This window comes from Synchytrium microbalum, assembly GCF_006535985.1.
Source record: "Synchytrium microbalum strain JEL517 chromosome Unknown SmJEL517_scf0003, whole genome shotgun sequence".
Lineage (NCBI taxonomy): Eukaryota > Fungi > Chytridiomycota > Chytridiomycetes > Synchytriales > Synchytriaceae > Synchytrium > Synchytrium microbalum.
Window position 1 is genome coordinate 1,160,716 of NW_022158352.1, and position 26,689 is coordinate 1,187,404.

Here is a 26,689-nt window from a genome sequence, read left to right on the forward strand (position 1 = left end):
CTAGACTCCCTCGATTGACACTAGCTTCTAAAATGTCGTTACAATATACTCCTAAGAGCGCTTTGAGACGTTTGAAGCACTACGAACAAGCTTTAGCTGAGCGAACCCCAATTTCTGTTAACGACGATGATGATGACTGTAACTATCACCTAAACAGTTTTACTCCTTTCTCACATTCGAAATCTCACTAGCAATCAATTTCACTAGTCGATGACGATGGTGGAGCAGCCGGCGGTGGTTCTGGCAATGGTGGTGGAGGAGGAAACAAGAATGGTCGACGAGTAGCGATTGGTGACGTATCTATGGAATTGTTTGATTCAATGTACCCTGAACGTGTTCCTGCCGAGCCGCTACTGGATTTGAATCGCCAGGATGTGCTGGATCATTTGCAATGGATGATGCAGAAAGATGTTCTTGGCCAAGACATGTTTCTTATTGGGTATGTGCCGCCTATCTGAATGTGAAAACTGTATCCTTGTTTTGGCGCATCGTAGGGTCGTGCCTGTAGTGGATCTCTCTTTCAAGCATCGATCAAAGTGACAGATCAGAAGACTCACACCTCTTTCACCCAAACTTTCAGACCTCCAGGACCACTAAGAAGACGACTAGCATTGACATACCTAAATGTGGTTAATCGTGAACACGAATACGTCGTATTGCATCGTGACACGTCTGCTGAATCAGACATTAAACAACGTCGAGAAATTCAACGGGACTACACTTCTCCTAAAGGTGGCAAAGAAGGTCTGATTAAAGCGGAATGGATTGATCAGGCTGCTGTACGCGCTGCTCTTCTGGGACGAATTCTGGTTATTGATGGTATCGAGAAGGCTGAAAGGAATGTGCTGCCTGTCCTCAATAATTTGTTGGAGAATCGTGAAATCAAGTATGTGGAAAGTCCTGTTGATTTCTATTGCTATGCGAATGGCAGATCAATCCTGTCTAACAGTCAAATCAATGTGACTTCCCTGCTCCTTTTTTGTCCGTTTTCTTACATCCCAACTTCTATCTCAAACACTAGTCTTGAAGACGGCCGCCACATCATCCACCCAGCAAGATACGACGATCTCCTCTCCCAACACTCACAAGCCCAACTCGAAGAATGGAAACTCGTCAGAGCATCTGAACATTTCCGCGTCATCGCTCTGGGTGTCCCCGTTCCTCCATACCCAGGCAACCCCTTAGATCCACCCTTCCGATCCCGTTTCCAAGTACGATATGTAGATGGACCGTTATCTGTATCAGGACATAAACCACGTAAACAATTGTTTTTGGAACGTAACGCGTTTCAAAATGCTCCTGGTCAAGAGTCGTTCGATATGGATGCACTCAAGACTGCGTTTAGTGATGGGTTGATGAGTAAAGTGTCGGATGTTGTGTCGGTTGTCAAGTATTCACATTCTATTGGTGAGTTCTTTGCTAGGTTAATTCGTATTTTTGTTTAGTTGAAGGAAGCAAAAAAGCAGCCTGGACAAGACCATGCATAACGAAACTTCAAGTCGGGGTTCTAATATGTTGCCTTTCGACTCAGATGATCCAATATCTTCAACTGGACCTGATATGCTAATTCCTCAGTTCCCACAAACTGCTGTGTCTGCCATCTCTGACATGTTTGAATATTTCCCTGCTGAAGCAAGCAATGTGCCTGGAGCTTTAGAAAGATTCTGGCCTTCATCATGGGTAGGCAGTGGTTTATCTAGAGATCAACGAGAATCATATCAGAAATTGTTACAAAAGTTTGGAGTGTTGCCTGCTGATAAGGTAAGTTGTCAATCGTGGTAGTTGCGTTTTTTGCTGATGCTGACTTCCACATTCTCAGTCAAAGAACTCAGCCGGAAGCCCAATGAACTTTTCACGAACCACATATGATCTAGTCGGGGTTCGTGTATCTGACATTAAGCAAGAAGCTGTAGCAAGATTCAGAGGTGGTGTTGACCAAACCGAGTTACAAGTGTCTATTGGTAATTTGCCATTAAGAGCTATCTCGGAACGAGTTGTTGGAGTTGCTGGTCAACAAATATTTGTGCATACTGCTCGTTACCATGATATTATTACTCGCATGGCACAAGCTCATGCGCTCGGTTCTGATATCTGTCTCGTATGTTATGCAGAATAACAGCAACGCAGCTCCTTTTTTCTTCTCATATCTACTGCTTTTAGATTGGAACTAAAGGATGTGGTAAATCTATTGCTATCGCTCGTTTTGCTTCCCTCTTTGGTTACGAGACCGAAATTGTGCACCTGTACAAGGATATGACTGCTCGTGATTTACTACAACGACGTGGTACTCGTAAAGATGGATCCACATTTTGGGAGAATACAGGACTTGTTACTGCTGCTTTAGAAGGAAAGATCGCCATATTAGGTATTAAAATTTACAAACGTTGCATACGTTGCTTTTTTGTCGCCACCGTTGCAAGCGTTGTGTTCACGCTTTGGTTTAGATGGATTGGAATGGGTACAAGCAGGAACTATTGCTTCTCTACAACGTTTGATTCATGATCGTGAAATGGTATTGCCTGATGGCACAATGCTCACGAATCAACGGAACTTTGAGATTTTGATGGAGGAAGCTAAACTTACTCCCAAGGTATGTGTTCACTTAATCTATCTTTTTTCTCAACATTACAAGTACTAGTCAGATTGTCTCGCATCATCCGATGATAAAAGTACTTGCAGTCCATTGATGTTTGAATCTAATGTTTCTGCTATTAGGATATGCTTGCTCGACGTATCTACCCAATTCATCCTTCATTCCGTATTGTTGCTTGTGCTAATGTCGCACCACGAGCACCCAAAACCGATATAATTTGGTTGACTGAAGAAGTTGGAACACTTTTCATGTTCTTGGAGATTCCTCCTATTGGACTAGATGAAGAAGCTGGAATTATTAAAGGTACAACATTGAGGATGTCACTCATTTTCACGTCCCGAGTAGCCTTTTTCTTCCTTTTGAGTTTCAATGGCCCGTTAACATTCTTTTTTAAAATCAGCCTTGACAAACTGCCCAGAAGCACCAATGAAAATCCTCTTAGAGTTTGCCTCGCGTTTCAGAGCTCTAGCTACAGCCGGATCAGGTCACGAATCCGTCCTCGCAAAATCAGCATCACTATCAACCAGGCAATTGATTCGTATATGTCGCCGCCTCGTTAAATTCCCAAACGAAGACCTCTACACTTCGATTCACCGTACATGTCTCTCTCCATTCCTCCCATCGCTCGCTAAACAAACGTTAGAAGATATCCTAACAGATTCTGGCATCCTACGTCCTAAATTCAACAAGACAGCTAGTAAATGGGTTGCAGGAACCATTGAAGGAAACTCTGTCGTAATCGGAGACGTTGCATCTCCCATATATCAAATCCGACCTGATGATTTAGAAGCTGCTGCCCTTATACCTCGTACTTCGCCCGGTACTGCTAAGTACTATGATAACGATGTGCATACTCGAATTATGAGAGAACTGGCTCTTGATTTTGGAATTGGGGAGCATTTGTTGCTGATTGGTAATCAAGGGGTTGGAAAGAATAGGTTGACGGATCGGTTCTTGGAGTTGGTTGGACGACCTAGAGAGTATATTCAACTGCATCGTGATACGACTGTGCAGAGTTTGATGGTTCAGCCTACTGTTGAAGGTGAGGGTTTGATGCTACTTGAATATGTGCTTGTGTGTTTGTGATTTCAATCGAACTTCTAAAATCTCGTACTCTTTTTCGCAGGAGGTTTAATTGTATACAAAGACTCTCCTCTCGTGCGGGCTGTTACAAAGGGTCGTGTTCTCATCATCGTAAGTTGAATTTGCAAGGAAACGCCTTCCTGAAGCATCCGTCAACAGGTGTTTCACAGCTCGTCGGTGTCTCGCACTTTCTTATACCTCGTTGTTCTTAGGATGAAGCTGACAAGGCACCAACGTACATCACAAGTATTCTCAAATCCTTAGCTGAATCTGGTGAAATGTCATTGGCTGATGGGCGTCGTATACGTCCCTTCATTCCTGGTGTTGCCATGGATCCGGTTAAAGATATCATTTTGCATCCAGTGAGTGGGAAGTCGTAGCCCGTACATTCGTCTCCTTTTCTCATTCTTTTTATTCATGTTCTTTGTAGGACTTCAGAATGATTGTTCTAGCTAATCGCCCTGGTTATCCATTCTTGGGTAACGACTTCTTTGGATCTATTGGAGAAGTCTTTAGTTCTCATGCAGTAGAGAATCCGGACTCGGATTCTGAGATTGAATTGCTGTCGGGCTTTGCACCTGCTGTGGATCGAAACACGATGGAGAAGCTAGTACATGCTTTTGGAGATTGTGAGTTTTTAAGATGCAACTGTTGCTTCAATGCCCCGTTTTTATGTTTTTTCCTCGGTCGACATTAATTTTACTGTGAGAACTTACTAAATTGCATTGCCTTGATTTTAGTACGTCAAGCATTCGACGAAGGTCTGGTCGCATACCCATACTCATTACGTGAACTAATGGCTATTGTCAAGCATTTGGGACGATACCCTGAAGATCCTCTCGACCAAGTATTACGAAACGTTTTTGACTTCGATGTACATCGAAAGGAATTCTTTGAAGTGTTGTTGGCTGCATTGAAACGACATGGGTAAGCTGGATTTACGACATCAACTCAATGAGGAGACTCAACATTACTTCTTCTACTGTAGATTGGATGTGCAGATGGTTGGGTTTGATGCAGTTACAAAGGGCAAGAAGTCTACATTGATGCTGAAGTATGAGGAAGCTGATTTAAAGAAAAATAAACCTCCAGCAGTAAGTTCTGGCTTCCTTGCAACTGGTCTTTTCTGTGTTCCAACTCTTTCTTATTGAAAATCGTCATTGTAGGCTGGCGGCCCCAAACATGGTGATGTAGATCCTAAAGGTGCTCGTCATTCTGGTGGTGGAAGGTAAGCCAACAAACGCCCATTGACATTTTTTAAGAGACGTAAACTACCAATCTCGTTTCTAAAGATGGGCTGGTGGCAGTGGAGGTTCCAATACAGCCGGTCTTGGCGGTCGAGGAGGCCCTTACCGATTAGATGGCGGTCATGATATCTCGCAACTCCCAGACGTATGTGTAGATGATTCCCAGTAGTTTTTCTCGTTCATCAACAGTTTTGACACACTCTCCAATTTTTCTCATTTAGGATGTGAAAAACGACGTCCCCGAACACGTCAAAGAAGCGGCTCGGCAAATGGGTCGTGACGTACTAGCTAAACGACTCGGCGAGATCCAAATGTCTGCTTTCGAAGCCGAAGGATACAAAGAGGTCTACGATGGGGTCAAAACTGAAATTCGCGCTTTAAGAGTCGTATTGGAAGGTGTTCAGGCTAAAGAACGTGAACGACAATGGCAAAAGAATCAAACTGATGGAGACTTGGACGATTCCAAGCTTGTTGAAGGTTTGACAGGTGAACATTCTATATATAAGAGACGTGGTGAAGAGGTACCTGAAATGGGGACTACTGGCAAGAAGCCTAAGAGGATCAAGTTTGTATTTGATGTTTCTGGAAGTATGTACTATTTCAACCGTATGGATGGTCGTCTGACTCGATCTTTGGAAGCTGCGCTTATGGTGAGCATTTTTTGACGTTATTATATGCAGGAGAGCCAAAACTTGATAAATAAACTCCACAACGCGAGAGCTTTTTTCTAACCTCTATTCTTATTTTCGTAGATGATGGAGAGTTTACACAATCTCCGTGGCAAATTTGTCTATGACATGATTGGTCATTCTGGAGATTCAGCTGAAATACAATTGGTACCAGTTGATAGTCCACCACAGAACGAATTTGATCGTTACAAAGGTGTGCAGCTTTGAAGTTTCAGTCCACCCTCCTTTCATGCTGATTTTGTTTTTCGTTTTGCTAGTATTGCAAACTATGGTCTCACATGCTCAATATTCATGGTCTGGGTATGTATCGTTACAAGAAAGAAATCTTTTAAACGCAACCCTTTGCTAAACCTCTCCACGTGTTTCTAATAGTGATAATACTCTGACTGCAGCTGAGAAGGCCATCCAAGATATAACAAAAGTAGACGCAGGTAAGGCAAAATATCCAACGCATTCCGACATCAATGTCGCCAACTGACAACGCGTCCTCTAGATGATTACTTTGTGGTCATCCTCTCTGATGCTAATTTGAGACGATATGGTATTCGTCCACAAGAACTAGGAGCAATCTTGGATTCAGACTCCAGAGTCAATGCGGCGGTGATCTTTATTGGAACTATTGGTGAAGAAGCCAAATAGTACGTTCAAGTCTGAAAAGTTACTGCCTCTAGATTACGCTAATAATATCTCCTTGTTCAACATGTTTAGCCTCACTACACATCTCCCACCTGGCAAGGCATTCGTTGCTACTGATACTCGTGAAATTCCACGTATCGTCAAGCAACTGTTTGATGCAATCAACAAGTAGATCTCAAGTTGTTCTGACTTAATTGGTACAAATGTCTGTCGCTCTTTCTTTCTTCTTTGTCTGCAAAAATTTACAATAGAACACGACTGGCTGTCTCAATTGTGTGTTTGGAATGTTTACTATTCGGTGAATGTGGATTGTGATTGCTGGGATTGCTGTGAAGTGACCTCTGTTGTCGAAGAGGTCTATTGACGTACAATGACCCACATACCAAGTCTTGTCCCCTTCTCGGACGGGATCTCTGGGCTAACTCCCAAAGACAAATCGTGAGTTTGATTAAAGTTTGAACTTTGGTTTCACACTTTGACTGAAGGCACTGAGTCACTAACGAAACAAAGGTGTTGCAGACGTGCATTGCTTCGTCTTCCGAGTGATGATGCTGGACTAGCCGGTGGTTCTTATAATGGTGGCGGAGGAAAAAAGACAATGCTCTACGTACTGATCGCGATTGATAATGTTTTGGAAATCTGAGATTCCTCGTTCCCTGAACGTGTTGCTGCTGAGCCATTGCTTGATATGAATCGTCAAGATACGTTGAATCATTTGCAATGGAGAAGGAAATTTTGGGCCAAGATATGATTCTTATTGGGTACGTGTCAACGACATTTGTTGCAACAGACACACGTGAATTTCAGGTATTGTGAAACAACCGTGCTGTGAAATCGGAAAGATATCAGTTGCAGCCAAAATTAGCAAGAATGGACTTCCTTCTTGTTCTAGACAAGAAAAACAGATGAAGTAGGATGTGTTGGGCTATCGTTTTGGAATTGAGACGTTGAAATAACGTGCCATTACGCGTCAAAGATAATCTAATGTTAGCGTCAAATACAGCGAACTCATCTCCCGTCCGCATCCTGTTCGGTCTTTGCGTCCCTTTTGTTAGTTTTTTGGTCACTCCTAGCTAGTGGTCCTTTTCTTAACAAAGATCCAGTAGCGACGACATAACGTATTAGGACGGTACATGCCTGGCACTCTGGTCGCTACAATGGAAGCTTCCAAGGTAGGTTTAAATTGAGTTCAAGTTTACTCGCAGTCGTTTACTTGAGCTTTGAGGCTAATTTCACTTTTTGTTAAAATGGTAGATTTCTTCCAAAGTCTCTCAGATGAAGGCACGTAAAGTCGAAATTCGCTTGAATTTGATCGTTGTTAATATTGCTCCTGCCGTTCTTTCGACATTTTGGACACACCTTCATCTCAAAATCAGCAACATCAACACCTTGAAAACATTCAAACATTTTAACATCCCATTCAATCTCCCAATAGTTTATGCAACGGAGTGTCGAATCAGCCAAAGTCAAGACACTACAGCAAGAAAGATCAAAAGTCGTCTCGGAAACTCAATGGGTGTTGGATGTCGATGATGCTGGGTTACCTTCAACGTACGTTTCTACGTTATAGTGTTGTTTGGTTCGTGACAAGAGTTAGACAAAGCACAAGGAAATGCAGGAACAATACGCCAAGATACGCTGTTTTGATGTGGTTTTGCTCGCTAACTTGTGCGTATTCACGTAATCAGATCAAACATCATTATCGAAGAACCATCGTTTTCAAGTATCATGCCATCTGCACCTGCTTTTGGACGTATATCATTTCAGGAATTCAATAAGGATGTGCAAGTACGTTTGAAGCGGGCTATCAGCATCACATGTTGTGCTTGTACACGGGGGCCAATCAATCATGTGTAGCAGGCTTTTGTTTCTCGTCACTCATAATTTTGTACAATTGTAGAAACTATCAGAAGAACACGCCAAAGAGACACTTCTAAAACAGGCCGAAGTCAATGAACAAAGAAATATGATTTCTGATGTCGAAATGACGCAACGATACCAAACTGACATTGGATTACCATTCTCTGCCGGCAACACCAGTGGTAACAACACTAGTAAAAAATCAAAGAAACGAGCCGCACCGTCAACTCCCACCACCAACACAACCAACCGCGACGATGATGACAGGATGATTGCCATACCACAGGATGACGAAGTGGTTCAAAAGAAGAAGAAGAAAGCCAGATCATCACATCCTGATGGAATGGCAATGGCGTCTCAAATAAAGCAGAATCGATTCAAGTTTACTGATGCTAAATTCATGAAGCCTCCAGAATGAACCCTGTTTTGGGATGAAGGAGTTTTGACGAATGTTTGGTATTATTATTTACAACACTTTGTGTATAGAATATTGTAGAGTTGCATTTCTGATTAAAAACACCATTTGCACCAGTATCGACCAGCGACATTACTTAGGGCACAGCGTGCTGAGAATAGGTGAATTTCAGTATGGACAATCGTTCTCGTCCTGCTGTACGCGTCATGATATTCTAAGGGGAGAGGGTTCGAAAATCAGAGTATCAACATTCACGACGAAAAAAGATGAACTACATTCTGGTAAAGCATGTTGACTCGTGCTCTTACCTGCGACTCTAATCCATATCTCTTGACCAGCTCTCCAATCTCATCAGGCTTATTCTCACGGATACAAACCATGTAGCAGACACCACGAGGAGATAATAATGTCTAAGCATAGCGGACAAAGCTTCAACGTTTTCTTTTCTTCGTAACTCTTTGAATTTGATGACACACAAATAAAGGAAGATAGAAGAGAGACAACATACAGGTAGCAGTTCCAAGAACGCATCTATCACTTTTCGACCGTCAAGTCCACCAGCCCAAGCAGCCTCAATTGATGTAGATCCGACCTCTTCATCGGAAGTTACGACATATGGTGGATTGAAAATCAAGACGTCAATGGATTTGGATAGGCGAGAGTCTAGACTGTATGCGAATTCTGTGTTTATGACGTCTAGATAGACCTTCGATTTAGGCAAGAAAGTAAGGTTGAGTGAAGACTCCGGTGATGAACAAGGGAGGAGCGCGTGCGTGCCAGAGCTTACAGAGTTTACTCGACTTGTTTCCAGGGTTGCTCTAGCAGCAACTGAATTGATGTCTGTAGCCAGATATACTGAATGACAGAGTGGTTCAAGGTAAGAAATACCGTCGAGTTGAGAGATGTGTGTGGATGTCACGATAGTATCAGCACCACACACATAAAGTAACAAACACATACAGCAACTTAATGGACCGAGCAGTGTCGCCAAGAAAGTAATGACACATCCAGAGCCGGACCTAAATCGAAAAGGGTGTGTTAAAGCGAGCAGGTCAGATGTAATGTTCACGTAAGATCGCAACCAAGGACGAAAATAAATTTCATCATACGACGCGAAAGTATACCCTATTTCCAAGCATATCGTAGGCACGACATTGTGTTTCAGATATGAGGTTTGTTCCTCAAGTGCGTCCAACAGTAAAAAAGTGTCTTCTGTAAATAGTGCACGTTGAAGCTTAATTCGTAATAAAGGACTGTGGACAAGAGAGAAATTAGTTCATACCTGCAGGGTCGTATACATCCCTGTATTCTGGACGTGACAAGTGAGTTGTAATTGGTGTTGGCAACATTTGCTGGTTTGTAAAAAAAGTGAAGGAAGCCGTGTATACCCAACGCGTAACGTTTGGAAGTGGAGAAACACGGTACTTGGTAAATTTCATTCGAAAGTCGAATCTATCGACGCTTTGATTACGCTGCTCACAAACCACGTCACTAATTACTTTCCATCACATCTATAGATATGGTAGCTAGATCATTGACAATCGCCGGCTCGGATTCTGGCGGAGGAGCCGGAATCCAGGCTGATTTAAAGACATTTACTGCTTTGGGTGTCTATGGAACTTCTGCGCTAACCGCAATCACGGCGCAAAATACGCTTGCTGTACAAGGAATTCATCCTATGCCTGCAGAGTTTGTTGCTCAACAGCTAGAGTCAGTGCTGAGTGATATTGGAACTGACTCTGCAAAGACTGGTAAGCAACGTGTGAAAGAAGCTTGGTTTGCATGTTGACTTGTGTTTTCAGAATTTGTGGTGATCCTGATGGTGTAGATGCTGTTGTTATCATACTGGTGCTTTTACTTGATAATCGTCGAAATAGTCCTGTGTAAATAAGATGCTTTTCCTTCTCACTTTCTCACACTTTCTCACAGGCATGCTATTCAACACTGAAATAATACAAACAGTCGCATCAGCAATCCGCAAACACAATATTGTAAACTTGGTGATTGATCCAGTCATGATATCAACTTCTGGATCGCGATTGCTTGCTCCCGATGCCATAGAGTCGTTAAAGAAGGATTTGTTACCATTAGCCATGATTCTGACTCCTAATATTCCTGAAGCAGAATTGCTGGCATCGTCGTCAACACCTATAACATCTGTGGCGGATATGAGGAGAGTTGCTACAGAGCTGTATGCTATGGGCTCGAAACATGTGTTGATTAAAGGTGGTCATCTGCCTTTTGATGAACAAGTTGGTGGTGCCATTGATCAGAGTTGTACTACAGCGGTCAAGTTTGTGGTTGACGTGTTTTATGATGGAGCAGATTTTCACGAATTCAGACGTGAATTTATCGACACCAAGGTAATCTTTCGAAGTGGCCTTTTTTCGCTACGATGAAGATTCAAGTCGTGCAATTGCAGTGAATCTTAATCAACCCGTTTCTTTTACTCAACCAGAATACTCATGGAACTGGATGTACCTTATCAAGCGCCATAGCAGCAGGCTTGGCCAAGAACATGACTGGTATTGAAATATAAGAATATATCGATTTTTTTCGCCTTGTCCCTTCTACTAAAGATCGACTTGTCTTCTGTTTAGTGATGGCAGCTGTTCAAACAGCGTTGGAATATGTGAATCGAGCCATATCCTCCAGTTTCAGCATTGGGAAGGGACATGGACCTTTAAATCACTTCTTTTCACCGTCATACACGTCTTCAACGTAAGCCGTCACGAAATATCGAACGCTTCATCCTTGACGGGTGTTATAGCTTTTTTTGGTCTCGATAGGCATTCATTCGTCCAATACTTGAAAGACAGTTGGTAAGAGATTCGGTCTTGAAACGCAACCGTTTTATTGACTAAGTCCCACCGTTCACACATCACAAATTAGTCCAACCCAATACCACGTATACACACGTCATCCATTCGTTGAGCAGATAGCCAACGGAACTCTATCAAAGGCATCATTTCAGCATTTCATAAGGCAGGATTACATCTTTCTAGTGTAAGTTTGTCATGATGGGTTTCAATCGCAAATGGCAACAAAAGGCGAATTTCGAACTCCTCTATTACAGACTCATTGGCTTCACTTACGCAGGCATTACGCACGAGCATACTCATTGGCTGGATTCAAAGAACATGATTCAATGGAAGCAATCACCAATGCTGCTTCTATAGTCATGCATATTGGTGAAGAGATGAAGCTGCACATCAAGGTATAGAGCGTTTGTGCATCTCCTTATTTTTGTTCTCATGTTTTCTTTCCTTGGCTTCTAACCATTCGGATTCCAATAGTTTTGTGAATCATGGGGAATATCACACGATGAATTGCAAGAGACGAGAGAGGCACATGCAACGGTTGCATATACGAGATATGTGTTGGAGAAAGGACTGAGTGGTGATAGATTAGACCTGAGAGGTATGGCGGCAGTTCTCATCCTTTTTTTTCTCGCACCAAACACAATTCCTGAACACACGTTTCTTTTAGTGGCTCTGTTACCGTGTCTCATTGGATATGGAGAGATTGGAATGAGATTGTTTCATGATCCGAAAACTGTTCGAGGTAAATCAGAAGCTTTTCACTTATTTGACTTGGCGCAAAAAAACGGAATGCCGCAATCAACTTATTGGGATTGATCTAGATGGAAACCCATATTGGCCTTGGATACAGAATTATGCTAGTGATTCGTTTCAAGACGCTGTTCGACAAGGATGTGGTACGTACACTGCGTAATTGTGTTCCAACGTAAGAAGGATAAATTAACGCTGTCGTTCCCAACATTTAATTAGATTACATTGAATCACTGGCCATTGAACTAGCAGGCTCAGAGTCTCGTCGAAGGAAACTGTGTAGTGTGTTTCGACAGGCCACTGAATTGGAAATTCAATTTTGGCAGATGGGCTTGGATCAGCTCGACTGAATTGCGCTCCACTGTTCATGGGTTTTTTATGTACATATCTCCCACACTTGAAGATACAATGATCTCTACTTTGCAAATCACAGTTGTTTGTTTGTTTTCAAGATACTTGTCGACAAGGAGGAGGTGGTAATGAAGGCAGTTTTGTGATGCGTGAACAAGTGAAGACACAGCATCTCATCTCTCGGGTAAGATATAACCTGGTTGAACTTTGGCAATCGAATTGGGAAACACGCCTTGCGTATTGTGCAGTTCGTCTTACCATAGCGTACCGAAAAATGATGGACTTAACTGAGCATACATCTATATAGTATGGGGCTTTTTTTCTTCGCATGTACGCATGCAATAAATCCAAAGGTTCTCAAAGTCTTTACTTTGTCCTAAATAATTTGTCTATTCTGCTTGCTACTGGTTTATCAACTAAATTATTACTTGTCTGCTACAAGCGGTGCAGGCCGATTCTTCTTTATATCATCCAAGATACCATGCACACCCAACACTTCCAACTTTTTACCCAATGCAACTCCTAATGCCTCAGCAGCATCAATCTGCAACTCGACACTCTTGTCGAATGGAATAACACCCTCCACGACCTCTTTAAACTCCTGCAATCCATCCAAGCTCGTTACACTACCAGTTAATCTAAGAGTCTGATGCTGATGATTTGCCTTCCTTGCCGTCTTGATACTTTTATGACTACTATTACTAACACTACTACCAGATGCTGACAACGTGGCATCATCAACAGGCACCCATTCCGTACATACACCAATAGGAACACTACATCCTCCTTCCAGGTACCTCATAAATGCTCGTTCGGCGTTAACACATATACTTGTTTCGTGGTGGTTTAATGAGGCGACGATGGATTTAGTAAAAGTGTCGTCTTGCCGTATTTCGACGGCTAGAGCACCTTGTCCTACAGCGTATAGTATTGTGGATGGTTCGAGGATTGATGAGATACGAGAGTGCCATCCTAAGCGTACGAGACCAGCGTATGCTAGGAGCAGACATGCAAATGGAGAGTCTTCAGCGTCTAGTTTGCTCAACCTGAGTAGATAGAATGTGTGGGCAAAAATGTTTAGGATGATGATGGCGAAGACAGAAAAAAGCAGTTACTCGTATACCTCGTATTCAGGTTCCCTCTCTAACAACACACATACCGGTAAGTCCAACTAAATTTTACAAACACAAACAACAAGTACACAAATACATACCACATCTTTAAACACCAAATCAGGATACTTTCTCTTCAACTGAGCAGTCCTTCTCAACGAACTAGTCCCCACAACACTCCCCTTTGGCAAAGTCTCCAAAGCATACTCCTTCCACTTGAGCCCCATAACAACCGCATCTCTCGGATCCTCACGATGCAGAATCGCACCGATACTCATACCAGGCGGCAGCGTAGTCGGCACATCTTTAAGCGAATGAACAACGAGATCAACTCGATGTTCGTCAAGAGCGATTTCCAGTTCTTTGGTAAAGAGCGATTTACTGCCTATTTTAGAGAGAGCGACGTCGAGGACTTGGTCGCCGATGGTGGTTATTCCTTGGATTGTTAGGGAGAGAGATGGGTGTGATTTCTTGAGCATCTCAACGACGAGTTCGGTTTGGACCATTGCGAGTTGGGATTCCCGTGAGCCTACGACTAGTGATGTTCTGCTGTTCTTGGTGGTGGGTGCATGGTGGTTGCTATTACTGCTGCTGGGTTGCGATGTATTCGATGTGGTTGTCTCGTTCGTTGTTGTTGACGACCTGGACGATGCTTTCGGTAGCAAAGAAGCCACTACATATAGCACAGAGAGCATGGCTGCTACAGTGATATGGAGCACTATAAGTATGAAGCTTGCTTTCCCTCTCTGTTCCTTTAACTTTGGTCTAGCGTCCTCTTAAAGCTTTTGACTCAAGTTTTTCTTTTGAAGTGTGATGAGTAACATCACTTCAAACGTGAGGAACAACAGTATGACTTTTGATCTTGTAATATACGTGTATTCACGCGTCGTTGGCAAGGTATTTGTCCTTCTCATACTGTATATTGAGCGATTGCTCAGAAGCTATTTGCATTTGTGTTAACATCAGCACGCAACGAGGACCACACGGATCGTCACAGTTCAAAGGTTCAACCACGATTGCATTTCCTGGTATTACTGTCCTGAAAGCTGCAAGTGGATTAGTTTGGACGTTTGCGCATCTTGCAAATTTGTTGGCAAAAAAAGGCCACTGGCAAACAGTTAGGTTAAGATGTACCATCGACCAACCACTTTGCGTTACAGTGACGATCTTGCTACACACAGGATATTGGTCTATAAAGGCTTTCTTATTTTATTAATGGCTTCTTTTCTTGGGTACAAATGAATCTCTCTATCCCTCGTTCTCTCTCATACATAAGCAACATTGTTTCTTCAACCATGGCTTCCTTCCGTGTTCAACCTACTTATGCTGGCAATTGTTGGATCTTGGCAAAGTATCTAATATGTGACCAAAAAAAAGAATTCTTAGGTCGTATGTATAGCAAGCTGTGGAAGTTACCACAAACACTTACGGTGACATGAACTCAAAGAAGGCAAATTGACTTGGCTCAGTTCCATATCGATACACTGCAAAAAAAGTTATAGAATAAGCACCAAACACAGCAGCAAAGCGTCATCCACTCAACAACACGGCCACATACCAAATCGAGAAGCCAAATAAGCACCAAAAATGGCCTTGACATAATTCGTAGGCACCCGTTTCATCAACGTATCCAATCCAAGCAACTCCAACAACAAATTGGGGAAGGCTTCAGTCATCACTACTTTGCGTAACGGCACATTATCCCACAAGGTGGTAATCTGCAACTCTTCATTCAGTTTCACGATGGCGACTGATAGTTCATCAGATAAGAGTGATTTTGGTTTGGAGGTTCGAATTCCTTCTCGCCACAGACATTCAAATTCAAGTTCGGCATTCTTTTCAATGAGTTGTTGTACTTGCTTCACGTATGCTGAATAGAATTTGGGGACGGCGGCTGCATCATGTACTTGCATGTGCTCGTGGAATTCTTCATCATTGAGAGCTAGAGCTGCTAGTACTTCGAGAGACGAGGATGTTACACCTCCCTTGTTTGCGGATGCGTCCTTGAAGATGACACATCCCAACTTTTCTAGACGGAGACGTGCTTCCTGAAAAGGGGCAAAATATAGTATGAGCAATGTGGTCGGTGCTTTGAGGGATTTCAAGTAGTTGCCATCGCTTTATATGCGATATCCGTATTTTTGTTGCTTCATACCTGGGTAAAGAAGAGATTGGCACCTTCTACAATATATTTGAATCGCGGCGATCCATCCTTCTTGAGTAGTTGATGTACATTCGACAAGTCGACGGCTTCAGGACGTCCACCACAAGGTACGAATACTTCAGCAGATGATAATTCGTCCAAGTGGAATTCGTTTCGGAATTTGAGACAGTCTTCAATGAGTCTGCCACCTATTTGATGCGAGAATTTGTAACTACGAAAGAAGGAAGAGCCAAAAAAGTCGATAGCAATTCCAGATACATACCTGGCAAACGGACGTTCTTCTCATCAATCAACACACGGAAACCTTTGGGACCCAGCTTGGACACATCAAATGCACTGACCATTTGTCGAGAGTTGGCGAGACGTAAAAGTTCAGTACGATCAAGACCTTCAGGATCACATAAGACACCGCTACCATCGACAATGGCTAAAAAAAGCAAAGACGTAAGATACAATTTATAAGAGGCAGAAAGCCACACTTCACTCGCATTAATACGTACCAGTAGTCTTATCTTTTGAAATTTTGATTTCATTCGATCCCAAATCACCATCTGGACCACCAGTCTGGAATTTGAACATGGCTTCTTCCTTCAATCCCAACTTGCGGTAGATACCCAAGACATATTGATGAACTGATCGAGTAGTCATTCCATACAAATCGTGAGGAATACCACCCAACGTTTGTGATTTGCCAGTAGTGAAGGCCTTCCAGAATTTAGCATTGCGAGAACGAGCGTGTTGAGATGCCCAGTCCATGTAATCTGCAGTTCCTTCATCAGGTCCAAAGAATAGGATTTCCTCCTTTCCATACAAGTCGACAATACGCTAAAGCAGGGCATTTGGAAATGTAAGTGAAGTCCAGCGACGAATGATGGAAACACTCGTTGCAAGTAGAAGAAAACAAATCGGCAAACAGTGGTAATGTCACAACGACCATCATTCCCACCTCCTTGATTCCTGGAGATTCACCAGCCAGCAACAAGTCCAACATAGCATCAACATACTTCTCAAATGCTACTTTAGGTTTATCCTGAGCACTGGCATCCAAAAGTATGGTTCCCTTCGAACCACCTTCAGGAATGTCCTTATTTTTACGTTGTTGAGTAGCTGCCAATGAATAATTCTCATCAAAAAGACCACGCAAATTGATGGAGTAAGCTTCACGGTTTCGAGATCGAATGATACGGATACCACCACGAGCTACATCACGGAAACGGACGTGGAACCCACGGAATTCAGAGCCAATGACTAAGAACATTCCAAAGAGTTTGTTTGGGTACTCCATTTCTGGGAGGAAGGATGGATCCATACGGAATGACAAAGCAACTTTTGTGGGTTGGTAAAAGTTCGTTTTTAATACGTGCTTGTTGAAGCTCATGAAGGCTTCGAATACCTGAATAACACAATGGTGGGTGAGGGACGGGAGAAAAAAGCCCACACGTATTGTTACTGGATTGTCATTTCAGAAACACATACCATCTGCTCATGATTGTTGGAGACAACCTTCTTGATTTGATCACGTAATTCCTCATCGGACAGGACGGGAATAGCTTGCAATCGTTGGTAAGATATGGAAGGCCTAACCGTGGTTGTCAGAAAGGAAAAAAAGGCAGAGTCCAGCAGCATGCGACTTGACAAAGATATTACAACGCTTACATAACAGACTCTGAAGGAGCAATATAATGCTCCAGAGCAAAGTGAGTATAACACAACTTGATCAAATCAGGATACAACTTGATGATATCAAGAATGTAATCCCGAGTGAATGTATCAGTACGTAGACGTTTCTTCATTTTGGTCAAGACTTCAACGTGAGTAGCATTATTGGGATCCATAAGCTCTTTCAGTAGTTGATATTCACTTCCCAGACGGTTGAGGAAGTGTTGAGCGAAAATCCAACAAACGTATCCATAGATTGCTTCTTGGACTGTGGTAGGCAAAGAAAGTCTTCATGAGCTTGGACAGATTATTTAACAAGCTTCGAGATTCTTGCTTACCACTGAGCTTTCCAGTTTGGAAGAAGGATTGTAGAGGAGTTGTAGGAAGACAGTAAATCAAACTGGCTTCTTTGATGACTTGTAAGATGGATGCATCAGCAGGTGGATGCATGCTCTTGGGTAATTGATTGAGATACAAGCACATGATAGTGACTCCGTTGGAGAATTGTTCTAAAGGCACGAAAAGGTGAGGCAAGTACGTGACATGACCTTCGATATCAACACATCACAACATACCAACGTATTTACGAGTTGAATACAAGTCGTAGAAGTGATACAAGTCAGACATGGCTGAAAAGAAATTCGTCGTGGTTTGTTGACTGGTGAGGCGAAAAATATGACCGGTCAGTCATCGGCAAACAAAGTTTTGAGGAAATTGGGACACTCACCGATATCCAATAATCAGCCTTTTTTCAGTACTATTGGGTACTTCCAACAACTGAACAATAGGTCCAGTACGACCCAATACTTTACGAATCAGCTTTTCGTAAGCGTCCAGAGTTCCATCTGAAGCCTTTTCCAAGAATGACTTGTCGGAAATCAGACGAATATCCTTTTCTTCTTCCGGAGTAGGTTTCTCCTTGACAAAGCTGCATTTGCGAATGAAGTAGCATCGTAATTGTGATGAGAGTGCTGATGAGACAGTACCCAACGATCGATATGATTCGAGACGGAAGGCAGTCGTGCGATTCGATACGTCTAGGTATTTTGCATCAATCCTAAGCAATAGCAGCAATCAGTTTGGATGAGATCAAAACAACTGCGTTTCTTGCCACACACCTCCTTTCGTGTTGAGGACCAGCGAGTTCCGAAATTCCAGGGCGCGAAGTATGAATGTAGATGGCACCATCATCAGTTTCACGTTCCAGGTTGATTTCCAATTCATTTTGGTTTTTGATAAAGGCAAATATTTTGGCAGCATAGAGAGCCATAATATGTTGGGCAATGGATTCAATTGTTTCCAATTGAAAGTACATGTCGTCAATGCCCAGATTTCTAAATACAATTAAGGTTTACATGATCAGTTTACTTCAATCAAGTTTGGGACATTTTGCCGTCAAACATCATTTAATCAAATGACAACAATGATGTCAAAACATTGGTGAGTTATTGGATGCCGGAAGGGAGAGAACGTACCCGTAAAACCAGGACACTTCATTGAAGACCAGTTCTTTTGGAATAAATCCTTTTTGCTCGACATATTGAGCAACGGTATTCAATTGCTCTTGCTTGCCCGCAAACACATTTCTGCTATAGCCGTCAACCTTCTCCTTTGCGCTCGGCTCAGGGTGGCCTCCTGGTAGTAGCAGTGTCGCCATAATACACTGTGATCTATGATATCAATAAATTATTGACCGTTTCTGATTGTTGTGTTGGAGGTAGAAACTTTTCAAAGTATTTTTGGTCACGCGAATCACAGCTCTCATGATCAAAGAAACCACCTTTTTCGGTACGTGATTTTGACAACTCTATCGACGTGCATCTGCCAAGTTAATCATAATTTCCTTACCGAACCTGTCGAATTCTAAACATGCGGGGTATGCGGCAACCGATTTTTGACGTGATGAGGTCAAGGAGATGATCTTGAAATGGACAGAATAATAATATTTTGACAAAGATTTACATATGCCACGCATCTCAAAATCTACAACACGACTTTTTTGTCGAAAAGATCAAAATTATCGGTTACCATCAAAATGACCCTATGAAAGAGTATATGGATGAGTTAGTTTGCAAGCGATTACGGAAAACCAATGGTAATGGAAGGCACTTACTCGGAAAAATCGGACTCCGTGAGGCCAAACAACGCATGCCGTCCTGCTCAAGGAACAAAAGAAGGACGCACCCCTCTCGGCGAGCTCTCACGGTGATCACCTTCCGAATACAAGCCATAGGACGCACCCGCAGTTTGTCACTCAGCTCTATGGCGCACCAACGTTTGGTATACGTTGAGTGGGCTACAGGTGTCGTCGTTCTCAAATAGGATATGTTTCAACGAACAAAGAGACTCACCCCCGGAATAGGAACCACTCGAGGTGGTTTGGGAACCCTTTTCGTGCTTTTTTTGTCGGCCATGACTTGCTTTCAAACGTACCCAGAAAACAATCACACAGATTCGTTAGGGGAGTTCCGTCGTGGTGACGAGTAGCCCATATTGAAGCGGTAATACCTGCGAGGAGTGTAGAAAGATTTAATAAAGTGCAGAGTCCAATTTAACAATTATTCTAGTATTATAATCAGAAACTTCGGACGCCATAACGCTCGCGCGACGAATGCGCTCCTTTTAAGGAACCATGCAGGACGAACCCACTGTGGCAAGCTATCACGGCGACATCCCCGACAAAAAGCCCACAGGAGAACCCGGTTGTTCACTCAACGCCATGGACGAACCATGTTTGGAATACGTTGAGCCGGCTTGATGTGTCTTTGTCCTCACCACATACAGCAAACACACGACACTAGGACTCACAGCAGCAGTACGAAACAACAGATCGTAGTGATCCGACTTGTCTTCATCGTTCTCAGCGGCCATAAGCTGCTTCAGCATATCGAGGTACGGTTCAGACGTGGCCGAGCAATCAGGTAGTGAAGTAAACTCCTCCATGTCGAGCATTCAATACTACATATCCAACTGTGACATTTTTCATGTAATGTTTCCGAAAAGCTAAAATCGTTTAAGACAAACGAATGTTGCCCAAGTATAAGAGCAGTGGTGAGGTATCGTGCGGTAGCACGATTAAGATCAAACGCAATCAAACTCTTTTGGTGCGGATTGCTAGTCGGAAATCGTCTTTGCGACATTGATGCAAGGAAATGGGTTTCCTTGCTTACAGATAAGTTAGAATCTGAAAACGTACAAGTCAAAATAATTGGTAGAAATTGATGAAAGTATGATTCCTGACATTGCTTGCATGGCCAACATCGCGTGATATCCACGCTTCATCCAACAACATGTTATTTCAGCGACTGTAGATACAAGATGTAAGAGTACTCGACACGTAAAGTATCCATTCTGCAATTTCCTTCTCAGTAAAACGCCTAAGAAAACAGGAATAGCTCTTGGTGGTGTTCTGGGTGCGTGTCGTGATTGGGACAATGAAAGACCCAACGTCGAAACTTACACTCGTCCCAGCATTCCGACAAACCAACACTTATAAAGTAAAAAGAACATCAGAATGGCCGTTCTTAACACCTTCCGTATGGTAGTATTGTCCATAATGGCAGTCGGTAAGCGATTCCCCTGTAGTTTGATTTATTTTCATTCATTGTTTTTGGACCTTGGAGGGAACAATGGGAGCGGTGATCTACCAGGAACGGAGTAGTACACTAATCAGAACTATTTAACTAACCATTCTATCGTATTCATCTAGCTGGATATCTGGCATTTACGTCGGGCGGAGCCAAAACGAGATTTGGTCGCCAATATTCACCAAGTGAGTTACGATGCAATGTTGTCACATTACACGAATAGCATTGTCACAATCGTGCTGAAATTTAAATCGCCATCGATAGACTATCCAATCTCATGTACTTCCCAATACGTCGTTGCATGGACTTTTGTGAGTCTGATAACCATGCGTTGGTGGCCACAAAGCGCGACGTTTACATTGTTCAACGCATCTTCTTATCTGTCTCATCATTGTAGGATGAAGGTCCATCATCAAACACCCAAAACATCTTGTATGCTCTCCGTGCTATGAACGTCACTGCCACATTCCACATCTCTACCCGATACATTACACAAGACTTGACTCTCCAATCTTACGTCAAGGCCTTATACAATGATGGTCACGTCATTGGTATCCGTAAGTGATTTCTTCCCTTGTTTGTCTAGTGACGAGATTGTCATTTTTCATTCATGCCGATGCACTCAACCTCAATGCACCGAAATTAGGATTCAACACCATATTGAACCCATCCAACATGTCTTTGGCTGATGTCCAAACCGAATTGATCAACGAATCTGCTGTCATCTACAACGTCATTGGTCAATACCCCAAGTACTTGGTTATGCCATACGGTCAAACCACCGCTGCTATCGATGCCTTGACCAAATCCATGGGCTTCATCACAACCTCATTCGCTTTGGACACTATGGACTACGTTGCCACCACTACTTCTGCCAACATTGTCTCAAACGTAACCAACTACATGAGTCAATTGGTTGGTGGTCAATCATTCATCTTCCTCTCGTAAGTTTGGGTGTGGTGACGAGGACTGTATACTCAACCACGGCTTACTAAATCCAACACACGTTTCCATCTAGTCACGACTTGTACTCTGTCACCAACGTTGCTCTTAACGGAACCGTAAATGCCATCCGTGCCGCTGGTTACAAACTCGTTGCAATGGACAAGTGCCAAGGATCTACTGCTTACCGTACCAGCAACGGTGCCTCAACCAACACTGGTTCGTCATCTACCGGATCTGGATCATCTGGATCGTCATCTGGATCTGGATTGGCTGGCCAAACTGCTGGAAGTGGTGCTCACAATCTGCAGGTCTCATTCGCTGGTTTGGTAGTTGCTGCTCTTTTTGCTGCAGTTATGACTAGCTTCTAGAGAGAAACAATTTGACTTGTTTATAAAACCGCAATATACTTGGAGTGTGGGTTGGGTTTCGGGTGCAAGAAGTGAGAGAAAGAGAAATAAATTTATAAAAGGGCACGTACTTTGGGATTCAAACTCTAGAATTCTAGAGAAATACAAACACCAATTTGATATCTTTAAATCATGTGAAAAATCGTTGTGTTGATCTGTGGACGGGTTTACGCGTGTCTTACTCTCGTTCTGAGCGTTCAGAGTTCCATATTACGTAGGCATTTGCGTTCTACTTTCGTTTTCGTCGTGATTAATGGGTCGGACTCCCACGCAACACTCGCCGAAACAGTGGGCTTCTTCACCTCACGTTCTAGGTTTCCACACGTTCATCAAAACAACCCCAACTTATTAAAAGACTATCGACAATGTTGAACACATTCAGAGTGACAGTTTTGAGCGTCATTGCTCTTGGTAAGTTGTCTCATCGCCGTTACCCACTTGGTTTTCATCTTTTTTCGAGAGTGTTTCAGGACGAGGGAAACATGAGTTTTACAACGCGAGAGCGGGATAGATCTATTCCTTTAAACGATGATCTATGATTTGAAGAATCATTCGATGTACCTCCTGTTGTTGATCCATTCTTCTTGGCCCTCGTACATACATAAATTCATTAACGACATTTTTTAATCGGATTAGGTCTTTACTACACCTGGGTTACTGGAGGAGCCAAGACTAGGTTTGGTCGACAAGCGTACACTCCCAGTATGTCCTCTGATATACATTGCCCTGTCTTTGCTGCCGGCTTTCTCACCATTGTTTTAATCAAATAGGTTACCCCGTCGCTTGTAAAATAAACAACGCGGTTGGTTTGACCTACGTAAGTGAATTTGACGTCTTTACCTCAATTTGAAATGCTGTTCTCATAAGCAATCCATCACAGGATGAAGGTCCATCAACAGTCACCAAGGATATCCTAAGTTATTTGGCTGCCGCCAATGTCACTGCCACCTTCCACATCGTTACTGTATACCTCAGCAACAACTTGAACTTGCAATCATACGTAAAGGCTGCTTATTCCGCTGGTCACGATATTGGACTTCGTGAGTCTTGCCACATTTCATTCGACCCACAAACCAAACTGATTATCAATCCCTTCCAATATAGGATTCAACACTCAAATGAACGCCGGAAACATGACGTTAGCAGCCTTCCAAGCTGAAATCATGGCTGAATCTCAAATCATCTACAATTTGATTGGTGTATGGCCTAAATTCCTTCGTTTGGGTGGTGTCTCGACCGCTGATATTGATGCTTGGTGTCTCAGTCAAGGATTCGTTATTACTAGCTATGCTGTTGATCCCATGGACTATGCTAGTGCTTCGACTTCTATTACTGCTACATACAGCAGTTATTTGTCAAAGTTGGTTGGTGGTCAATCTTTTATTTCTTATGAGTGAGTATTCGTGCATGTATTTGATGTGTTTTGTGTACCTGGAATTGTCAGGTTGTGTGTCAACAGTGGTATCGATTCCAGATCCATTGAGTGTGGGACTGCCTTTTTTCCTCATCTTAACTTACTACCGGTTTGCAACCTAGATCTGACTTGTACACTTCAGCTGCACAAGCCCTCCCTAACACCTTGGGTGTCATTGCTGGATACTCATATAACGTCGTACCTCTCAGCAAGTGTCTTGCTACCCCATCATACCGAACTGTAGCTGGTAGCTCTTCAGGTGGATATGTCGCCGGTACTTCTTCAGCTACTGGAACTGCTGTTGCTTCCAAGAGTGATGCTACCACTCATATTCAATTCATGTCTGGCTTCATTGCCTTGATGATTTTGGGTGCTGCTTTGGTCATGCTATAAGTATAGAGGAGCATAGGAGAAGAAAGACGAGAGGGAGGAGTTGGTTAAAGGATTATTACATGTATTTGTTTTCTCAAAGGCAAGAGTGGGGTGGGTTCTATAAAAATGTACAAAAAACCAACAAAAACTGCTTATTTCCAATATAAAAAAAAGGGTCCGTTTATAATAATATGTGCAACTATGTGTATGTGTTGTGAGACTTGTGATGTTGTGACGATGGTGGTGTTGCAAGGACTTACATTGTTCACAGAAGGTCATAGCTTTCTTGGGACTTGGAATTGTGGAAGGTATCCAAACTGTTGAGCAGCTGTAGTTAGCACTGCAACAATAATCACCACTTGAGTGAAAAACCAGACCCATCGAAATAAACCCTGTTTGACAGAGAAGAGTGTGGGCAAAGCAACCAAATCTACAGCGTGCTAATCCCAACATATGTTGGTTCACTCCGTCCCTCTTCCCATGATACACACCTTGAAAAGAGCCATGATGACCAAAACAAGCATATAAGCAACAAACAGCATCATTAGCAAAACCACTAGGCTATTAACCATATCGCTCTTTGCCATAGCAGGTGCAAATTGAGATATAAGCGTTCTTGATCCGGATTTCAATTGGTTGAGGATGATTGCAGGTATGTATTTGAGTGTTTGGTTTACGTATACGTCCATGTTTGTCATGAGGAGGTCCATTGTGTTCTGCTTAAAGGCGAATGTGTTAATGTTGGTGTGTGTGAGCGTTTTCGTGTGAGCGGAGGATGATGATAGCGATGATCTACCTATTAATATACACGATTTGAATATATAGTTAGTCTAGAGCGTACGTATCATTTGTCGGACAAGTCGTCAACTTTGCACCAATATACTTGAAGTACTCGAAACGCAAGAGAGCTACGGCAATCATCAGGAAGGGGAGCATAGCAAGCCCGACACATTTAATAGCCTCAAGTTCAATCTAGTGAACTTACCTGCTCTCGCTTCTATCTATTCCTCGTCGTTTATCTTGCTGAATCCTGACGATGGCAAGTTCGGCTACTCATGCACTAAATAGGCAATTCAAAGGTACGCATTAGATCCCATATCATTGATGCTCATTGTTATCTTCACTCTATGGTACTGTTACTGCAAGCGTGCCAATGAATTAAAACATCACAGTTATGAAACATCTGACACACGGTTTAACACACACAATCCCTCCCTTCTATTAGAAATGTCAACCAATCCAATACCGGGATTCATAGTATGATTCGCATTGATATCAAGCGACATATCTATTTGGAAAATCATGGGATTCTAACTCTATCTTCTTACGCCACTCCTAGGTGAATTTGAAAGACGAAGATATCTTTGAATGGGAGTAAGTGCCGCACATTATTAGTTGTTCCTAATGCGCATAGCAGAAGGATTTGAAGGAGGATTTGCTTGGAATTGGACGTTCTGTGGGCAAAGATCTACAGTCGCGACCTAATGTCGGAACAAATTCTTTGTCGAACGTGGGTTATTGAGGCGTGCATTTCTACTCGTAGGGTCGGAATAATAGGAGCTCCAACGACAGTATACGAAGGTGGTTACTTTCTGGCTACCATAAAGTTCCCACAGGACTACCCATTCAACCCTCCCACATTCAGTTTTAATGATTCGTTCTGGCATCCCAATGTGTATGTAGAAACGAAGTCATCGTCGTGCTCAATGAAGCCGACCTTCCTCTTTTTTGCCTGACATCCGCTTCGAATTTCAGATACGCAGATGGTCGAATCTGCATTTCAATACTGCACCCTGCGGGAGAAGACGAACATGGCTATGAAAGACCGGAAGAACGCTGGAATCCCACTCAGACCGTGGAGTCAATTTTGCTCAGTGTAGGTTTGGCTGAACGATCTTTGACAGCGTTTCAAAGTGCTGTGAAATATCTAAAAAAAATTCTTTGTCAAGATCGTATCCTTAATGAGTGCTCCCAACTGTGATTCGCCAGCAAATGTAGATGCAGGTGTGCAGTATCGTCAGGATAGAGTCGGTTATGACAAGAAGGTTCGGCAACAAGTTGAGTTGTCAAAGAAGAACATACCGATGGGTATGAAGATGCCTACTACTGGTAAGTTCCTGACTAGTTTTGTGATGGTATTGTGTTGAATATATGGATGTGTGTATTGAACTCGAAGATCTCTGCATTCTATTACTGATGCTCTTTTTTCCTTTCCATTTTTTAGCTGCCGATTTCGTGCTAAAACCACCAATCAAGGAGATTGAAGATGACAGCTTCGTAAGTGTGCCGTTCATCGTTCGGTTCGACATCCAAAGCTCATTGGGGCCATTCTTGTCACTGTTAGTGGCATGATGATTATGATGATCAAGATGGTGATGACGATGGTGATGACGAGGAAATGGATGATGGGTGAGGACAATGTGCTCTGCTCTGATCAATTGGTCCAAGAAGTAGTTCGTCTTACCAAAGTCTCACTTCTCAATATAGAGATGAACATGACGATGAAGATGAGCAAGAGGAAGATGATGAATGAAGGCAACAACCTAGCTCTTCAATGCCACGAATTCATTAGCTATCCTAAAA

At 42.8% G+C, this 26,689-nt stretch overlaps 8 protein-coding genes across 8 annotated transcripts; 5 read left to right on the forward strand and 3 right to left on the reverse strand.

The window, feature by feature from the left end:
• Positions 1-32: 32 nt before the first annotated feature.
• On the forward strand, positions 33-6,420 carry SmJEL517_g01076 (uncharacterized protein; the record flags this gene model as incomplete). Its single annotated transcript, XM_031167004.1, has 23 exons — positions 33-138; positions 208-439; positions 581-886; positions 1,022-1,407; positions 1,532-1,761; positions 1,820-2,098; positions 2,161-2,365; positions 2,445-2,590; positions 2,716-2,896; positions 2,994-3,635; positions 3,720-3,787; positions 3,889-4,038; positions 4,107-4,305; positions 4,417-4,603; positions 4,665-4,770; positions 4,843-4,904; positions 4,969-5,068; positions 5,145-5,573; positions 5,676-5,805; positions 5,870-5,912; positions 5,985-6,043; positions 6,106-6,250; positions 6,321-6,420. 23 exons carry the CDS (start codon positions 33-35, stop codon positions 6,418-6,420), a joined length of 4,491 nt encoding a protein of 1,496 aa, XP_031027253.1.
• Positions 6,421-8,659: 2,239 nt separating this feature from the next.
• Positions 8,660-9,872, reverse strand: SmJEL517_g01077 (uncharacterized protein; the record flags this gene model as incomplete). Its single annotated transcript, XM_031167005.1, has 7 exons — positions 8,660-8,737; positions 8,832-8,933; positions 9,032-9,229; positions 9,311-9,378; positions 9,484-9,542; positions 9,648-9,735; positions 9,806-9,872. 7 exons carry the CDS (start codon positions 9,870-9,872, stop codon positions 8,660-8,662), a joined length of 660 nt encoding a protein of 219 aa, XP_031027252.1.
• A 170-nt stretch (positions 9,873-10,042) lies between these two features.
• SmJEL517_g01078 (uncharacterized protein) lies at positions 10,043-12,445 on the forward strand (the record flags this gene model as incomplete). The annotated part of the gene is made up of 11 exons (XM_031167006.1): positions 10,043-10,274; positions 10,453-10,886; positions 10,982-11,048; positions 11,124-11,244; positions 11,313-11,345; positions 11,416-11,529; positions 11,623-11,740; positions 11,820-11,943; positions 12,013-12,087; positions 12,167-12,241; positions 12,315-12,445. 11 exons carry the CDS (start codon positions 10,043-10,045, stop codon positions 12,443-12,445), a joined length of 1,524 nt encoding a protein of 507 aa, XP_031027259.1.
• A 425-nt stretch (positions 12,446-12,870) lies between these two features.
• On the reverse strand, positions 12,871-14,253 carry HEM3 (hydroxymethylbilane synthase; the record flags this gene model as incomplete). The annotated part of the gene is made up of 3 exons (XM_031167007.1): positions 12,871-13,492; positions 13,570-13,589; positions 13,660-14,253. 3 exons carry the CDS (start codon positions 14,251-14,253, stop codon positions 12,871-12,873), a joined length of 1,236 nt encoding a protein of 411 aa, XP_031027258.1.
• A 626-nt stretch (positions 14,254-14,879) lies between these two features.
• Positions 14,880-19,038, reverse strand: GDH2 (glutamate dehydrogenase; the record flags this gene model as incomplete). Its single annotated transcript, XM_031167008.1, has 14 exons — positions 14,880-14,913; positions 14,988-15,042; positions 15,117-15,606; positions 15,714-15,910; positions 15,985-16,149; positions 16,223-16,547; positions 16,669-17,115; positions 17,199-17,301; positions 17,379-17,649; positions 17,720-17,890; positions 17,957-18,039; positions 18,109-18,438; positions 18,500-18,715; positions 18,857-19,038. The coding sequence occupies 14 exons, from the start codon at positions 19,036-19,038 to the stop codon at positions 14,880-14,882; spliced, it is 3,069 nt and encodes a 1,022-aa protein (XP_031026990.1).
• A 1,857-nt stretch (positions 19,039-20,895) lies between these two features.
• SmJEL517_g01081 (uncharacterized protein) lies at positions 20,896-22,281 on the forward strand (the record flags this gene model as incomplete). Its single annotated transcript, XM_031167009.1, has 6 exons — positions 20,896-20,947; positions 21,091-21,153; positions 21,233-21,279; positions 21,366-21,525; positions 21,615-21,912; positions 21,987-22,281. The coding sequence occupies 6 exons, from the start codon at positions 20,896-20,898 to the stop codon at positions 22,279-22,281; spliced, it is 915 nt and encodes a 304-aa protein (XP_031026991.1).
• A 404-nt stretch (positions 22,282-22,685) lies between these two features.
• On the forward strand, positions 22,686-24,127 carry SmJEL517_g01082 (uncharacterized protein; the record flags this gene model as incomplete). Its single annotated transcript, XM_031167010.1, has 6 exons — positions 22,686-22,731; positions 22,957-23,022; positions 23,091-23,137; positions 23,201-23,360; positions 23,425-23,713; positions 23,857-24,127. 6 exons carry the CDS (start codon positions 22,686-22,688, stop codon positions 24,125-24,127), a joined length of 879 nt encoding a protein of 292 aa, XP_031026992.1.
• A 1,206-nt stretch (positions 24,128-25,333) lies between these two features.
• Positions 25,334-26,639, forward strand: SmJEL517_g01083 (uncharacterized protein; the record flags this gene model as incomplete). Its single annotated transcript, XM_031167011.1, has 8 exons — positions 25,334-25,363; positions 25,446-25,480; positions 25,650-25,781; positions 25,862-25,982; positions 26,056-26,215; positions 26,331-26,383; positions 26,451-26,515; positions 26,594-26,639. The coding sequence occupies 8 exons, from the start codon at positions 25,334-25,336 to the stop codon at positions 26,637-26,639; spliced, it is 642 nt and encodes a 213-aa protein (XP_031026993.1).
• Positions 26,640-26,689: the final 50 nt, after the last annotated feature.